The following is a 19,274-nucleotide window of genomic DNA, read 5'->3' as shown; positions in this document are numbered from 1 at the left end:
GAATGGATGAATGAATGAATGAATGAATGAAAGCTTTTGTAGAAAATGAACACCATGCAAGGACAATGAGTGTTATAAGCAGAGAGCTGAAAATTCCAAGAAGGCAGAAAAGGAAATGGTAGCACTCATGGGCCTTGAGAGGCCACCATGAAGAGCACCCTGCACAGGCTCCTTGGGAGACCAGGCACAGCTGAGACTCATGGAGTTTGGGGATATGACAACTGCAGTTCACAAAAACTGAAGAGAGAAAAACAACAGAGAAGTCAGAACACAATATCCAATAAACACAGTACAGCCATGAAATGGATAATGTCCAGATAGGGAGGAAGCAGAGGAGAGAAAACAATGGGGCAATATTCGAAGCAACAAGGACTGAGGAGTTCCCAAAACAGCTTGTCAAACATGGCGGCTTACAAAAAAAGAAAAGTGCCTGAAGGAAGTCCTCCCCATGCCCACCCTGGTGGGCACCTCGGCTGATAGGCACAAAGGTTAAGAAGTACTCTAACTTCTAAATAAAGCCAGAGAAGAGAATGCCAGGACGAAATGAAGGCATAAACATAAGACGCTAGAGTTCTGCACCCTGCTAGGTTACTCTTGAAAAGCAATGAAGAAATAATGAAGTCTTTCTAGGACAGATGAAAAGTGGGGCAGGGGTGTGTGTGTGTGTGTGTGTGTGTGTGTGTGTGTGTGTGTGTGTGTGTGTGTGTGTGTTGGGGGTGGGGTGCAGCAGGGGCTGAGGAACTGTTGAGGAAAATTCTTCAGGAAGAAAGACAAGGTAACAGCCTGAAAGACAGACAGGCATAGGAAAAGGAACAGAGCCATCAGAGAGGGAATAGGGAAGGGTGAGAAGTGAAGATTTGTCCAATTGATCTAAACTAACTGTTTGTTCAAAATAATAGAAAGAATTTGTCCAACTGTGTGCACACACATGTGTACATGGGGAATGGGGAGTGGCAATCACCAAAAGCGGGGATGGGAGGGCGCAGGGATACATCACTGGAAAGATATCTGGTTTTCAGACTGTAGATAAAGGTGAGAAATTGGTTAGACTTTAAACTAGTCATTCTCAACCTGTGGGTCATGACCTCTAAACCACCAGAAAACATAGATATTTGCATTATGATTCATAACAGCAGCAAAGTTACAGTTATGAAGTAGCAACAAAATAATTTTATGGTTGGGCGTTACCACAACATGAGGACCTGTGTTAAAGGGTCATAGCATTTGGAAGGTTGAGAACCACTGCTTTAAATAATCCATAACATAGGAAGCATAAGTAACATAAATCTTACTTGAAAGTGACCATAAATTAAATGTAAATGTATTGTTACAAACTCTAAGAAACCATTGAAAACCCCTTTTCAGCAAGTACAATTGATATGCTAAGAGAGAAAAAATAGAATCACATAAATTGTTCCATTAAGACCAAAAAAGACAGTATCAAAAGAACAATAAAGCATGGCAGATACAGGAACAAAAGGAAGACACAAACAGAATGTAGTTATGGGACTATCCAAATTAATAACCATTTATATGTCAATGAGGGTTTTATTAAAATAAAAATTGTCAGAGTAGACATTAAAAAAAATCTACGCATTCACATTCAGTAAAATGTAACAAGAATTGCCCCATCTTCACCATGAATATCTAAAACATGGAGCTAGGGATCTGTTAACCCAATGTCTCCGTGTGCTTTGTAAATATTTCAGCATGATGGTCATGTGATAAAGCAGTATAGCTCCTGAAAGTGCAGAGGTACAGGGAGGTGAGGTTTCAGGAAAGTACCTTTGAAAAACAGCGCTCACCTTCCCTTCAGCCACTTATGTGCAATGCTTTGCACAAGAGATGCTTAGAACGTGTTTGTTGAATGAAGAAATGTTTTCACCTCAGTGTCAGCTCCTTCCATTGTTCCGTAACAACACTGACTGGCTGAATGGTGGCTCTTATTCCCAGATATTCATTAAGCCTGTGCTATGGGTTTTTAAGAGTCGCCTAATTGCTTTTAAAACGCCGTACACAAAATCTGAAAAACATGATATTTAACTAATCTTATTTTTGATATCACCAATAAAAGTATCTGTTCCAAAGCTCAAGGAGTGTGACTCAAATATTACTTTTATTATTAAAAATGAAAATAAACATATTTTCCTAATAACTAGAAACCACACAAGATTTTTTTGGATAGCAAAAAATAAAATGGACAAGAGAGAAGCAATATATCACAGCCTCTAAAATTTTTTCCTTTCCAAAATTTTGAAAATTGAGCTTATATTATAGATGTCCCAGGAAGGCTAAGGCATTTAATAGGCTGCCATTACATATTGAGGAATATTTCTTATCTGGGTACACCAATAGAAACACTTTAAAACAGAGAAATAAGGAGGACTTTATGTTCCTAGAGGTGTTTCTGCCAGGGGGAAAGTGACCTTTTGTACATTATATGTAATAACAGCACTTTTCTCTAATAGTCTAGAAACTTAAGAAATGTTCTCATATTTATAAATGACACTAGGAGTCCCATTAATTGTACCACAAGCCTTAAATAATGAAACTAGCTTCCCAGCCTCCTAAATTAAAAAGGACTTGACAAATGTCTCAAGATTCTCATTGAGTCCCACCAGCACATGCTATATAAAACAGAAGGGGCTTAGAGGAACGTCGATGCTAAATGCTTTGCCATGGGCATCTCTGAGAATGAAAATTAAAGTTTTCATTCTTGACTCTTTTTCATAAACCTATTCAATTCTCTCTCTTATTTTCTTAATTGCAAATATCCAATCCAAGTACTATTCTCTTATACATCTACTTATGGCTTACAGTGCTTTGACAAATCTGTATTCCAATCTATACATACACAGTATATTCATGCATGTACAACACATGTGTCTCCTGGCAGTTCCTGGTGCACATATGTCTCAAATGAAGAAGAGCAAAATATAACACCCAACACATGCCACTCTGTCATAACATTTTTTTTATTTAAAATTTAAAATTTTCTGAGAATTTCATACATGTGTATGGTATCTACATCATTTCTATCCCTCCCTTCCACTCTCCTATTCCTCCTGTATTCCAATACTCCCTCTTACATTCATGACCTCTTCTTCAATTATTACTGCTACATATAGATATGTACGTGTTTATATACATACAAACACACACTCAACCTTCTAAGTCCATTTAATGCTGCTCACATTTAGATGTTTCTTAGGCTGACCATTTTATCACGTAACTTGTCCCTGAAGAAAACCGATTCTCCTTCTCCCAGTAGCCACTGATTTCCTATAGCTCTTCATCGAGGGGTGTGACCTGGTGAAACATCCCTCATCCACTTTAGCATGTCAGTTGGTGTTATCATTATGCAGGTGTTGCTTAGGCAACCATGCTGTTGAGATGTCAGAGATGTCATCGGTACAGCTTCTCTATCATGTCCAGAAGACACTGATTAGTGGCAGATCCTTTGGTTCTTACAACCTTCCTACCCGCTCTTCCACCATTTTCTCTGAGCCTTAGGTGTAAGGCTTGGTTACAGATGTTATCAATTGGAGCTCGGTCAACATTCACTTATTCTCTATATTTTGACAATTTGTGTATATGGTGAAATTTTATTTGTGCTGAAATGTAATTTTAATTGTATGTTAATAAATAAAGTTGCCTGGAGATCAGAAGTTAAAGCCAGTCATAAGCAGAGTCAGGCAGTGGTAGCACACGCCCTTAATCCAATCACATGGCAGGCAGAGTCTCTGTGTGGTCAAGGACAGACGAGCGTGGTGACATGAACCTTTAATCCCAGTACCAACCATAGAGACCTGGAGGTCTGTATAGACAGGTAGTGATGAGGAAGCCATGTGGTTGGGTTTAGAGCCAATGAGAAGGCAGAACAGAAAGGCAATAAAAAGATAAGTCAGACAGGAAGAAGCTCTCTCTCTCTGGGGAAGCTACTTCTGGTGGTAAGCTAAAGTTAGTCGTGGCTATTGCTCTGATCTCTTTGGCTGTTTACCTCTGTATTTGGCTCTGTGTTTCTTATTTACTAAGACTGTTTAGAATTTCATCTACATGTGTATATCTGTCATAGTCTCAATCAGTTGCCAAGAGAAACTTCTGATGAACTTGAAATTAAGATTCTGCTGCTGAAAATACCATACACTTTAGACACAGGACTTGGAGGAATTGAGCTGGGACTGACCTGGAAGCCTCTTCCCCCAGGACTAGCTCTTATAGTATCTTTAGATGCTATGCAAGCTGCTGAAGGAGAAGAGCAATCAATAGTCCTACCCAGCTGTAAAGCCTGTGGACCACATAATGATCTGCCTGGCAAGACCCCAGTGGTGAGGTAGTGACCCTTTTATCTTAGGGTAATCAACGGCTGTCTAATTGGACTTGAGGCTAGATCCATAAGAAAGAATTATGCCTGATACTGTAACCTTAGCTAAATACCCATAGCATGAGAAGTCCTAGACTCCAAAGAACCTACTACTGTCACTTTCCTAAACAAATAGAATTTCTAACTGTATTCTAAATACTGACAACAATTCCTTTGAATTGAAGGCAACTGAGAAGAAATGTCTCTGCCTTCCCTTTGGCCTAGGAGCAGGACATAAATTTGTGAAGTTGTCCTCCTTGATGTCTCCCCCAGTAACACAAGGGTTACTCCATCAGTCTTATCAGTTTGAACTCTATACATGAATAATCTACTTAACAGACCTTACTAGACTGTCCTTTATGTGCCATTAGCTCCCCTGACATCTAACTTTCTATAATTTGCTGCCCCTTGAGATGTTCTGTCCCTCTGTTGTGACTTCCTAAAAAAATGATTATCTTGTTAAGATGTTGTATAAAACCAAACTCTATATTATAATGTTGAGATGCTGAACAAGCCTGTTTTGGAAGCAAAGTTTACAATTTAAGTTATTCATCTCTGAGCATGTGACATATATGTTCTTTTTGCTTTTTTTTTTCTGTCTTTAAATTGTATTCTGTCAGTAGAATTTGCAGGCCCCAACTAATGAATTAATTATGTAATTTATTACATTAATCTACCTAAATTATGTAGAGGGAAAACAGTTCTTCCATGCTATTATGCACGTTCAGGTAGTCAAGTGGCCTCAAAAAGCGGATCAAAAGAGATGCATAAGGCATACTCCCTCTTCAGGATTTTTTTTTTTAATGTTGGAAGCAACTACCCAAATGGTTTCCAAAATGCCACAGGAGTTCTTGTACCTTTAAGACTATACTTTTCTTAACTACATTTAGTGACAAGCATTGTTTCTCATTAGGTGTAGAAATGGAAGGACCCACCTTCTCTATCAAAGGCCATCATCTCTGCCTGCAGGTCTCTTTCTTGGGAACTCTCTTCTAGATCCATTTCTTTACTTTCTTTTCTTCCTTTAGCTGTCAGATAAGTCCATGTCTATCAGGTTGGCCCTTTCTGCCTTCAGAGTTGCTAACTCGTTCCTGGAACATCATGGTTGATATAGGGGTATCAAGCATGATGAAGGACAACTTTCGAAAGTCGGGGCAGATCAACAGAGCTGTGAAGTTACACTAGCTTTCAGGTTTGGGAGGGCTTTGTTGCTGGTTCCCTAGTCTATGTGTAAAAGAGACTACTAATGCTTTGCAGATAGAAATGTTGGTGAGATCCCTGGATTTAAAATAGCTGGAACAAAACTCCTTCCAACATTTGCCTTGTATAATGTGAGATCTTTCATTAAAAATATGAACCCACAAAGCCAGAAGTCCCTCTTAGAATCTGGTGTCTGTCATTCTAAGGAAAGCATTCACAGTAATCATACTGTCCAAACAGCACCAGAAGCTGGAAAGGAACAAAAGACACATTCCTTCAATGTGAGTTCAAGAATTTATTTTATTCTGCAACTGACCACGTGTCCTCAAATTTCCCCACTGTATTTCACTAATGAATTTAAGGTCATACTTTTCTACTATGTTGAAAATGTATGCTGTTCTAAAGGTGTTCCTTTTTGCTTCTTTGTTGATTTCTATAATCACATAATTTGAAGCCATTTTGAATTTTTATTTGGTTATGGATTTTTTTCTAGCCAACTGAGGAATACTTATACTTTTCCACCATTCTTTTTCAGATCTCTAAAACTGGGTATTTGATTGGGCTGTATTTAGCTTCACTCACTAATCCTATTTACTGACAAAACATTTTGATGAAAGCTAGTGATAATTCACATCACACACTTTAATTACTAAGGAATGGTTTTAAAGAACCTGTGCTCAGAGGTTCAGTGCTCAGAGTTCAACACGTTTTAAACTCTTACGCTCCGGACCTAAGTGTTCATCCTCAAGTCTCTTCACTTTGACTTGAGGCAGTGACAACACAGGCAAACATCTCTGCTATGAAACCAATCGTTCCCAGGCAATGAACTAAATTACACAAATGGAAAAAGGCTTTTCATGACAACATGTAGCTGTAAATTATGTTTTCTTTTGAAGAACTGTTTTTTTTATATGTTCTTTGTCAGTTATTCTTCTGAATTCTGAAAACAAATTATGAGAAGATAATAGATTCTTATCACCTCTTTAATAAAAAAATGTGAAAGCCTATAAAATACATAGTACAGATATCAGTAACTGTATGAGTACAGAAAACCACTATGCCATGTCTTTTATAACCAAGTTTATTGACTAATGAAGTCATCAAGAAATAGCAATACGTTTCATACTGAGGGAAGAAAAAAGAAAAATAGATGTTTTTCTCCCATTAAATCTAGCCCCACCCCTGTTCCCATGCTACTGCGGCACAATCCCTGCCCAATAGCAAAGAACTACGTCATAGGGTATCAGTGGAGGCCCAGCAGGGATCTGTAGCTGCCCACCACTGTCGAACCCTCTTCACATTCCTGCTGCTGTGGTATCAGAGGAGGATTACTAAAAAGATTTAACTCAATACAGTCTGGTAAAAATAGGACAAAATGAGAACATAATCTCAAATTTCTAATCCTAACAAGAATCAGAAAAGCTCAATTTGATTCAGAAAGCATCACTAGACAGCAACACCAAGACTGTGATGCTGGCGATGACAAGAGAGAGATCGTCCATCTGCCAAATAAAGGCACTTTAGTGACCCAGCAAGCACATGCCCAGGACAAATAAGAACAAGAGGCTGGAGAAAAACAAAGCATATGCAGAAAACCCCAAAACAAGTCATAGAACTAAAGAATAACTGCAGTTTTTAAAGACTCAATTGATAAGTTCAGCAACAGAAGGAAGGAAAACCAAAATGACAGAAAGATGCGGAAAATCCACACCAAATCTGAAGACAGAACACAACCAATTACTCAAGTGTATGAACAGACTGAAAACGAAGCTGGCACAGGACAGAGCCTCAGAAACCCAGGGGAGTATGAGAACAACAACCAAAACTCCAACGATCACGTCATCGGTGCTTCAGAGCAAAGGAGAAAGAAAGCGAGATTGAAAAGTATTCAAAGAAACAGTATCTGAAAATGTGCAAATCTGGCAGATATAAACCTGCATTTTCAAAAGACGAAATCAACCACAAAGAAAAACTAGGAAATACAAGCTGAAACACATCACAATCAAATTTCTGAAAAACAAGATAAAAGGAAAATCGTGAAAACAACCAGGGAGAAACAACACTACCTTTAGGGAAATGATTATTAGAATGACGGGATTTCTCCTTAGTAATGTATAGAGTAGGAAATAGCATATCAGCAAAGAAACATGGCTGGGGGTGGGGTATGTTTGCCTAGCACACATGAGGTACTACACTTAATTCACAGCATAGAAGAGAGAGGAGGGGGGAGAAGGAATGAACAACAATCATAGAAGAAGAAACAAAGGAGAGATTGGAAAAAGAGAAAACTAAGAATTTCTTGCTAGCATGCTGCTCTCCAGGAATACTGAAGGAGAAGGTGTTCTGGCCCATCTCTGCAAACCAGCACTCGGGGCGCCTCATGGAAATCAAACAAAGAATGACTGAAGAAAATTCAGAAAGAAAACCATAAAGAAGGGCTTCAGGTCCACGAGGAAGCAGGGAGCCAGAAGGAAGAATTGAAAGGGCAAGAATGAAAGCTTTGAGAAGAGGCAGAGGATAAAGGACAACATGGGCAGCGTGAGGACACCAAGGACGGGCTATGCCTGTGAGGACAAGCCTGCATTCTAGAGCTGTGTCTAAGCAGGCTTTGGCTACTGTTTTCTCAGATACACATGGATCACAGTAAGTCAGATGGATTTGCATGGCTGCCATCCATAATCAAGTCTTCCCTTTTATCACGATAATAATGAATTGTTTTTCTGTGCTAGCCTATCCCATAAGATCTGGGGGGAGTCAGTTCTCTTCCTGGGAAAGGTTAGCTCAATGGATAAAATACTTCCCATAGCATCCCTCTTCCCTTTCACTTCCTTTGGAAGTCAGTCTGACAACTGACAATAAAGCAGTCAGCTCTGGAGGACAGGTAGAGCTTAAGATGAAAACAGACCCACAAGTTAAGGAGGCCAGCCAGAAGGATGGTTTCATGATACTGCTAAAATTCTACTTAATTAAACCTATTACTAAGCTACTTTTAGATTAATATGAAATTTTTGTTGTTGTTGTGACCAACATTCATTAAATGAGTATACTATAATTGTGCAGTTCTTTTTTCATGGTTGGGTCTTTAAATTGTTCCCTCTCCTACACACCTATAAGCATGATACTGTGAACATCTCTGGACATAAAATTGTACCTGAATTTAGGATATAGTTTTTGTGGACTTTTTCCCAAAAGTCAAATTATTGTCAAAAGATGCAGCTATTTTTTAATCTTTTAAATAATCAGTATCAAGGTGATTTCAAGTAAGTGGGTCCTTATTCAGCTCCTGCCAGTCGTGCCTGTGGACTGTTTTGCTATATGCCTGCCACGAGTCAATATTTCCACTTCACTCTTGTTGGCAGAACCTTGACTTAAGTTCTGATTAGTTTAAATGAACTTTGTATACCAGGATTATTTTTCTGGATTTCCCTCTTTATAGACGATACCTTTTAGAAGCTCTTAGAAAATTCAATAGAAAACTTTGTACACGTCAGCCATTTTTGTAAAACATTCCCATAGGCAGTGCAAAGCTGAACACACTCAAAACATTTCAAAAAGTGAACAATATACTGTTGTGCAGCTGTCTCTCTTTTTAGAAAATTAGAGTGGAAAATCACTCAAAAAACATCTAAAATATTGTAGTAGTCCTTAATTTGGACTATGCAATGAGAAAAATCATGTTGGAATCAAAATAGTTTTCAACCAAATGGCAAAAATAAATGAACATCGAGCATGTACTTACAAGTCAAACACCAAGTAATGGAAGCCCTCTTCCGATATACTGTCATGAAGTCTCACTGAAGAAAAGAAAGAGAAGAAAGTTTGTGTTAATCTTATTGCAATTGCCTACAGAAAGCCAATCCTATGATGAGAGCTGCCCCTTATTTCAAACTTGTGATATATAGTATCATTTACAGCAAGGCATGGGTGGAGAAAGATCCAAGATCAGGGCTTTGGTTCTGATCATTATTAACTATCTGAGTTTAAGAAAATTAATTAAGCCGGGTTGGTGGTGGCTCATGCCTTTAATCCCAGCACTCAGGAGGCAAGAGGCAGGCAGATCTCTGTGAGTTCGAGGCCAGCCTGGCCTACAGAGCGAGATCCAGGAAAGGCGCAAAGCTACAAGAAAAAAAGAAAGAAAAGAAAATAACTTAAGTGGTAATGACATTAGTATAAGGGCTAAAATGCTGGAGTTTAAATGAAAAAATAAAAGAAAAATAATCCATATATTGCCAGGTAAATGCTATAGAAATGTTACTGGTGATTATAAAATACATCCAACGTTTCTAGGTTCAGGAAATTTTTACACTTCCCTGTCTTTCCTCTTGATGTTGCCCTGCTCCCAGTCTTCATCAACCCATGCCTTGATCACCACACCAGGGACAGCAAGATGGACACTGTAAGTCTAGAAAGAGGTCGCCCTGCCTCTATTTTCCCTTTGTCCCTGAGTTCCTACATGACACTGTCTGGCCAGCCTGCCTTCTTTACTTAAGTCACCAAAAGTAGCTACAAGTGTCTCCTGGACAAATTGCTGGGAAAATAATAAACCAGTCCCCCAGTCCATGAAAATTTACCAATGTGGTAGGCTTGTGGGTGAAACTAGCTGAAACTAATATACGAATCCTATGAATTTAAAGCACTATTTACACCGAACCACACATGTAAACTTACTGTTTTATCTATTTTTTCAAAGTCTTCCCTATTTTCTCCACTCATCTCTCATTGGTGGTAATTCTTTCTGTTTGACTTTTATTGAGGGCAAAAGGGCCAGAGAACAGCCATTGTGACGGACACAACTAATTTTACAAAAGTCATGAGGGAAGATAAAGGTTTCTACCTTCATCCATTCACAATGGGTTGATTGATTTTTGCCACTTTGAGGCACAAACGTAGATATGCCTAGGAAGAGGAAATTTTAATTGAGAATGTCTCCATAAGACTGGTCTGTAGGCAAATCTGTGGGGTATGACTTGACTAATGTTTGATATGGGAGGGCTCAGCTCACCACTAGGCAGGTGGTCCTGGATGCAATGAGAAAGCAGGCTGAGGAAGCCATTAGGAGTAAGTCAGTGAGCAGCGTTCCTCCATGGCTTCTGCTTCAGGGCCTGCCTCCAGTTCTTGTCCTTATTTTCCTCAGCAATGGAGTGTAACTTGGGAGAATAAGTGGTAATAAACTCCTTCCTCCCCAAACCGCTTTCGGTTGTGGTATTTTATCCCAGCAGTAGAATCCCTAACTAAGAGACGTCGGACAGGTCTCACTGATGATGGTGGCAACAGGGAAAATGTGCACCCCGAAGTGTTCTTAAGTAGGCTCACACCATCTCGATACAGATTGTATACTATGGGGGTAACTCCTAACTTACATACTTACTACAGTGGCTACTCCTCAGAACACTGCTCCATCCACCTTAGGTCTCAATGTGCAACCACTGTAGCTTTCTAAATCCCTCTCCAGAAAGCCTTGGAGGTAGAGAAAGAGGAACTTTGTTTTTTTCAACATTACATTACTACAGATGATTACTTATAAAAAAAATGTGGATTTCCCATAGTCATTACCATGATGATGAAGCCTAAAATGGAGACAACAGATTTGGCTTAGGAACTCAGTCTCAGACCCCAACACGTCTCACTCTGCAGTGCATGGAAAGCTAATGGACACACTGCGGTGCTCTCCCCATCTTAGCAGTTTGTCATCACTCTTGAATTCCGGGATGCAGCTAAATCAAAGCCCTTTTCCTTCTCATCAGTATTATGAAGTAGGAAGCATATTCCTAAATCCCTACATCTCACCTAGAAACCCAGCATACAGTTCCCTGTCTTTCAAAAAGTCATATCAGAATTTGGGAGGAAAAATTGTCACCAAATCTCAATGTACCTATCTGTCTGTCTAAAATAACAGGTATGAAAGTGTTAGTCCTGTGATTTTAATTGTGTGAGGAGTGCTCTATTTTCCAGCATCAAAGATGCCTGGCACCATTGCTTATGTGTTCCCGGATAAAGAAAATGAAGAGATTGATTTGATACTGCATGTTCTGTTCATGACTATTTAGCACAATGAAAGAAGACAGACCATGGCCAACGACTGTGTTTCCTTAAAAGACAAAGTACCAGAGATACCTTGGAAAATACAATAGCATTTTAGTGACTCAAAACTTGCACACGAGTAGACCACCACTATTTTCTCCCATTGTTTCAGGGAAAACTTTCAAGTGGAGGTGAGCTCTTCAACGTTCAGATGATTGAAAGACTATTCATAGAATATTATTTTAGGTGCAATTTGAGAAACAGTACTAGTGTCTGATCACATCAGGAAAAACATTTTCATAGTACGATCTAGTACTATCTTAATGGTAATCTAATTATTGTAAAGGATCCTTATTCAGAAGTGACTGGGTCACACAAGTAGCTCAAAGCCTTATTATAAAATCGATGATAACAAAGCATTTAGCCAGCAAACGTGATGGTGGATCAAGACAAACCATCCACAGTCAGTGTTTAGCACCACACATGCCCAAAGTACCTAGCCATTTGATGTTTGGAGCTTAATGCTAATAAATGGCCTTACTCTTATGGCAGACAAAACAGCATTGTCTTTTCCTGGGATTAACGTGTACATACAGCCCTCCTTATGTTTTGTGCCCTTCCTAATTTCCTTCCATTCTCTGTTTTTAAAATAAGAAATTAGAAAGACAGAGTCATACGGATTCGTCATAATTTTCCTTTCTAAACAGAACTCTATGATTGTTCTCACAGGTATGTTCACATGTTTACAATTATGAGGATGGGTCAGGTTTCTTCTCTAATTTGTAACTCTTGGGTTTCATGTTGGAGTTGACCTGTCTCCACAGTCTGCAGCATGATTTTACAGTCAGACATAAACTGGTTCTCCTCAAGCTTTTGCTGTCAGCAGACAGTATTCCTCATCTTCTATACTTAAAGGAAAAAAACAACTTAACAGAGTCGCAAAGATTGAAAACGTGTTTACCCATATAAAATGTTACATTAATTATTCCCTATAAATAACAGTTAATTCCTTCTCCAACTAAAGGAATTGCATGGCATTCTGTTCACACAGCTGTTCGCCTGACAAGGCGGGCTCTCAAAGCAGGGTGGCGGCTGTGTGCTGAACCAGATTGTGCCACATTCTTGCCTCAACTGCTCGGTAGCTGCCATACGCGGCACATATGGGTGCACACAATTACATTAATTGCATGTTTTTAGGAGGGAAATTTTAAAGATGAGAAAAGCATTTGAGAAAACAGATTAAAATACATCACTACTTTTTGACATTTTCTCAAATGTAACATTGAGTGTAAGAATAAATAGATGAGTTTTCATAAAGCAAAACAGTATTATGATTGCCGGAAATAAAAATTTAAGCTCTGTAACGCTAAGTATGGGGCTTGAGGAAAATGCTACTGCAGCTAAAATACTTTTCATGGCCTAATTTTCTTTTTCCCTCACTGCATAAAGTTGATGGTTTGCATTCAGAGTGGCATTACTCTTTCCTCTTCCTGCCCTAGGTTGTTGTATAATTTCAATGCAATTCCAGCTGAGCAATGGAAGGGACCATATCAGTCCACGGCCTTGTATGATCTGAGAAGAAAGAAATTTTAATATGATTGACATTTTCTACTAATTTTAATATTTAATTTTATTTAAGGAATAAAAGATAAAATATAATTATAGTTCTTACTGTGTCAGGCACAATTCAAATGATTTTCTTAAGAGTTATTCTATTTAGTGTACACAAGGATCATAACTATATATGTGATGGATTTTTATAATGAATGTACACACTATTAGAGACCTTAAGGAAATATCCATTTATGGTAGCATGTGGTGAAGCTAGGCCCAAACTCTGCATACTGTGTGGACTTCCTCAAATATACACAGATATTATAATAGAATGAGAAACGATGTGTGTAGTGGGGGAATATGGGGTGTGTGTGTGTGCGTGTGTGTGTGTGTGTGTGTGTGTGTGTGTGTATTTGTGTATCTGTATATATGTGGGGTGTCTGTATGCATGCACATGTATGTTTATATGTATACTGCTTTCATACATGTTTGTATATGTTAGTATGTATGCGTATATTTTTATGTATGTGGGGTGTGTGCATGCATGCATTTGTGTGTGCATGTATTATATACTTATATGTGTACATGTATATATTTATGTGTACATGTGCATACCTATATGTATTTAGACATGTTTTATGTATATATTAATGTGTATGTGTTTATGTTCAGAATGTTTACATTTATGTGCATGTGTGTGTGTGTGTGCAGATGTGTGTGCTTATGTATCAGCAAACTCCTCACTATGTTGCAGCAAATTAATAGGTCAATGTGAATGCCATTTAAAAGAGCAGCAAAAAAAAAAAAATACAAAAAAAAAGGAAAACAGTACAATGACTAGAGAAATAAAGGGGTGCTAGTGAAGAACATTTTCCACAGAAAGAGAAAGCCATTTTGAGCTTCAGTTTAAAATGTGCTGACAAGCAGTTGAAGATTTAGAGAAGACAGGTAAGACACAGGTCCAGTGCATCTATATTTGCTTTTTGTGTATCACTCCATAAACCTTAACACAGTGTTACTTTTATACTTCGGATTATTCCATGACTCAGATATTTTTTTCTGGTAGAGAGAAAGTGGGAGAACTAAACTCTAGTCTAAATAGAAAGCGTATCAAGGTTCCTTGTTAGGCCCATTGTGCTCAAACACATATTTAATAGTTTTGCCAGACGAAAGTGAACAGTAGCTTGGCAAGTTGCTCAACGGCATAAAACATACTGAGCTTGTGCAATACTCTCGGTTGAGTCTCCACTAAACCCACAAAAACACGCTACTATATTATCTTATAGAGATGCATTTTCTTTACTAAAACCGTGACAGAGTATAAAGTCCTTCGTTAACATTTAACTACTACTTCCATACGCCTTCATTTCACACCCTCTATCAGATGAAATCAAGGTCATTCATTATTATGGTTTTGTGAAATTACTCACGCAAGATGCTCTGGTTCAAGCTATAATGATTATAACTTGTTATTATTATACCTTTTCTGCACAACACAAATTCCCCACTAACGTTCATTTTAGGAAATGAGCAGTCAATCATACTGGTGGACTGCCCTGAACTCAGTGTTTGTGTCTTGTGCAGAGTATCCCACACCCCTCTGAGCTCTAAATGATTAGCATGTGTGAAGCAAGCTGAGCTTTCCTAAGTTCTATATATGGCAGCTGACCTCTTGGAAACCACCTGCTGTGCTAAAAGAAAGGTGTGGTTAGACTACTGAAAGACAAGAGGCCAAGGGGAGAGATACCCTGGAGAAAGAGAGGTCACCCTGACATTCCATCCCTAGCAGAGCTCAGAGCTAAATGTAACCGCATGAGTGACCTCACCTCCAACTGAGCAGAAAAACCATCTGATGAAGCAGTCAGCTCACAGAACCATGGCAAATAGCAAGCGGATACTATTTCATACCACTGAGTCTGGGATGCAGATGGTTAAGTAACGATAGACAAATGCATAGGAAATATTTAATCTAAAATGTAAAACTGTCCTAAAATGATTTCTCCATATCACAAGCAATTTTGTAGTGAAAAATAATAAGTTTGGCCTAAAAAACAGGCATGCATTAGTACAATTTTCTGAAGTTCAGCATGGTAAGGGTGACATGCTGCCAATGTTACCACAATACTAATGAAGTATTTCCTAGCGAACAGATTGTATTGCATTCTCATAAGCACTGTTTGTCAGCTCTGAGTCACAGTTCTGATTATAAACGAGGCGGATTTTGCATTTTCAGCTTTGTTGCCGGTGCGAGCATGGAGGTAGTTGGCTTCGGTTCACATACTGAGATATAAAAATGGCAGCTTGGAAGTCCAGGCCTCCTTATATCCCCCTCAGTAGTTAATTATAATTCACAGCTAGAGGCAGTCTCAGCCAAGTTAGGTCATGCAACATGCCAAGCCTTGCCCAGAAGAGGGATGCCCACACCGCGTGCGTTCATTTGTGGATTTTTAAAGTTATGCTAGTACTCTAGAGGAACTGAAGCTCAGTCATCCCCACCAGACCTTCTAACAAAGCTGTTCAGTTTAGAGAGAAGACTATTCAAATAAAAAACAGAAACACTGAAAAACAAATTTAAAGTCTAACACTTGTCAAAAAAAAAAAACCTTGAGAGTAGATCTGCAAATGTATCTTGTTTTACTTACTCTCTATTTTTCTACAACACAAGCAATATAAATTAACAAAATGGGATGATGTTTTTATATTTTTAACTAACATATTTTAATTAAATACATTTGAAAATATACATAATCTATTTCTTTGACATATGGGTCCAAGGAAATGGCTTATTTTATTTTCAGTAAGTAAAATATAGCTAAGATGTAGGTGCACACACACATACACACTCACATACAGATGTTCACTGTCTGTATGTGAGTGCTGTGGCTTACGACACTAGCATCTGTACTTTGATTTCCTTTATTTCTCTTAATATCATATTTACATTTTTTTTACTGCGTTGGTTAAGGTTAAGCATAAAACCTATAGTCTATGCTAATTTGGATATCTGAACACATGAATTTCTTTTTTCTTCTTCACTTTACATTTTTTTCTTGCTTACATGTTTTTGAGACAAGGTCTAATTATGTACCCCAGGCTAGTCTAGGACTCACTATTAGGCATCTCTTGTCTCAGTATCCAAAGTGTTGAAATTATGGATATGCACCCTCACACACAACACAAGAACACACACATTTATAAAGCTACAAAAAATTTAGCAATTTTGACAAAATATCTAGTATTATGTTATTAATAAATGCCAATAAACCATTACTCAAGAATTAAAATTATTTCTACCTCCAAAATAAACAATTATTTAATAAAATTTCATTTTTCTTGTGGTAACAGGAAAAGCTTATAATTGCAACTTAATATTAACCAATATTCAATTATATTTAAAAGCAATTCGGTACCTTAAGAACAAAGACTGAAAAATAATTGAGCACTTTTTGAAGTAATTCAATTATGACATGAAAACTTGGTGGGAAAATTCAATTCACATTAACTTACAAACTATTCTAGAAGTATACAAAAAGGGAGGAGTTTAACATGAGTCCTGGAGGGGCCTTGTTGGGGGCTGGAGGTTCTTATATTGACAGAGAAGCACTAAGAGAACCAGAAATGTTAATCACACAAGGGTGTTTCCTCAATGGAGGAGATACAAATCAAATACCTGCATTGCATCCAGAAAGCCAGGAATGGATTCTGTTAATGATCTGGTGACCTTGTTGCTATCTGTGCAGGCAGACCTCACCCACCTTTTATATTTGAGGCAGACCTAACCTACCTTTTATTACTGAGGCAGACCTCACCCAAATTCTCCAGAAGGATTATCCCTGACTCTTCCCTCCGTAAACCATTACCCATCCTTAGGGGAGGTGTCACATGTACTTTATAGCCTGCTGACCTCTATGCTATCAGTAAGAGACAACACTAGATTCTAGGCCCTTTGGCTACAGAACTCACCTTCATGATCACTTGTACTTTGTAAAAGAGTTTCTATGTAGTCACACCTTAAGCTTTATCATGCACCTGCAATTAGACTGATTGTTGCCTGGAAACTTTTCACAAATTGTACTGTGTTTTAAATATGCTGACACTGAACCACTTGGCATTAGACTTCCTGAAGTCTGATCCAGGTTGATGAAGTCAGTCTACACAGGGTTTTCATTCTTACCTCTTCCTGTGATTCACTTCTTTGCCTTGACAACTGCAGGACCCCCCCCCCAGTGCCTAACATCAACTTCCCTAAATATAGCCTTATTTCTTAGTTCCAATTTTCTATCCTATTCTTGATTCAAAGTTAATAGCCAAGTTAGACTAGCATTAGCATCAGGGATAGGTTAGTACCCTTCAGAACCAACTAGGAGGAACAGTGATGCCTTCTCATCACTCAGCTACAGACCTGATGAGTCCCTAGGACTTCTAGATGGTCAAAATACTTGTTACTAGGGAGAATTTCAAGCCAAGAAGAGGGTAGGCTTACCCTTAAATTATATACTATCTAATATCTGAAAATGTCCATTTTCTTTGAGAAATAATTTCATAGCCTTCCTGTATATTTTAATTGAGTAAATCCATTCTAATTATTATGATATGTTTAGTTTTTGCTGTTAACTTTATTTCTTAAAAGAAATTAGTACAAATTTCAAGATTTCTTTCTTTTTTAAAAAATGTTATTTATTCTGATTAGAAGCTCCCATTTCTTCCCTTCCATTTTTTTCTTGTCTTTTGGAGATATTATCCATTTTTACTAAGCTAATTACTAAGGATATCCTTGACGATAAGGGAGATTCACAAAGGAAGGAGACAGGCAGCTAGCTATGCTGGAGAGGCACCTCAGCTATGAAGCACTTCCCTTGCCTGTGTGAGGCTCTGGGTATTGTCCCTACCACCACAACCAGCAAGACAGACAGTTCCTGACCATACAAAGTGGAATACAGCCCTCAAGTGTGAGGCCTTTCTCTTCTTAACATCTCACCAATTTTGAAACATACCTCACTTGATTTGGGAGTTGCTTTTAATGACTAACTAGAGATAAAACCTTCACCACACTAACTGAGCAAATCGATGAGTGACATTTCTGAGGGCAGTCGGTGGTGAGCAGAGAATGGAGAAGGCATTAGCTCACCCTTTCCCTGCAACTGACACTCAGGACTGCAATTCCCTGGTAATTCAACAGGCCAAATCTTCTCATTTGTCAAATTTTTTTCCTGAAATTCATTCTTCACATAAAATATTGTGTCCAAACAAGATTTTGTCTATGAATCAGAAATATGTCAATTTGAAATTCTGCTAAAATAGTAAGTGCAAAGTAAATCTGTAGCAAGTAACCATGGTATACTAAATTTTAATATATTTTTACTATGCTAACACTTTTCTCTCTATAAATATTTTTATGCCAAAAACTATTTGCAGGGTTTGGGTGTCTGTGCTTGTCCTGTCAACAAGAGGACCAGAGTTTATTCCCTAGAAACCATGTGAAGTAAATGCTTGGAGCAGTGGCATGTGGTGGTAATCGCAGGCTGAGCAGTGAGAGCAAGTGAGGTTAGTGTGGTCGGCAGGCAAATCAGCCTAGTCGAATCGGTGAGCACTAGGTCAATCACAGAGCCTGTCTCAAAGATGATAGACAGCTTTTCTAAAGATGATACCTAAGCCACCACATGTGTGCATAACCACACAAACATACACACACACATGCAAATGTACATACACATACATTAATTTTTTTGAAAAGTTAGTTTATTATTATGAATAATATGCAAATATGAAGCATACTTAAAAATTCTATAATCATAGGTTGTGGAATGAAGAAAACCATCAATGTTATTTATAAATTTACTTATGAATTCAATGCCAATGGAATGATAAAATCTTTTGATAAACTTACATGTATGCACTGTTATACCAGTCTGTATCTATCAGAAATTTACTTGTTAGTTATGTCCAGTCCATGATTTTTTTTTTAAGTTAAAAAAAATAGTTGTACATTTGTCTGGAAGTTAAACTATAATCAACATCTGGCATTCCAAACATTGCCACATTTGCTTATCTCATGGGCATCTTGAACACACAAGAATTTGTGATCTTTCCACTAAAATCTGTTCTACCCATGCTAAGTTTCCATTTGATCAAGAAA

The 19,274-nt window shown here is 38.1% G+C and overlaps 1 protein-coding gene across 21 annotated transcripts in view; it reads right to left on the bottom strand.

The window, feature by feature from the left end:
* The window catches only part of Camk2d (calcium/calmodulin dependent protein kinase II delta), a 258,730-nt gene that overhangs the window by 108,912 nt on the left and 130,544 nt on the right, over positions 1 to 19,274 (bottom strand). For all 21 annotated transcript variants that reach the window (XM_052729980.1, XM_052729963.1, XM_052729971.1 and 18 more), the window contains exon 4: positions 9,303 to 9,357. In XM_052729980.1, coding sequence (XP_052585940.1) covers positions 9,303 to 9,357 — 55 coding nt within the window. The remainder of the gene's footprint in view (positions 1 to 9,302; positions 9,358 to 19,274) is intronic.

The sequence above is a fragment of the Peromyscus californicus genome, unplaced genomic scaffold, assembly GCF_007827085.1.
Source record: "Peromyscus californicus insignis strain IS unplaced genomic scaffold, ASM782708v3 Scaffold_9__1_contigs__length_137607984, whole genome shotgun sequence".
Taxonomy (NCBI): Eukaryota; Metazoa; Chordata; class Mammalia; order Rodentia; family Cricetidae; genus Peromyscus; species Peromyscus californicus.
The sequence above is the reverse complement of the archived record's forward strand: the minus strand, read 5'-3'. Positions and strand labels throughout refer to the sequence as shown.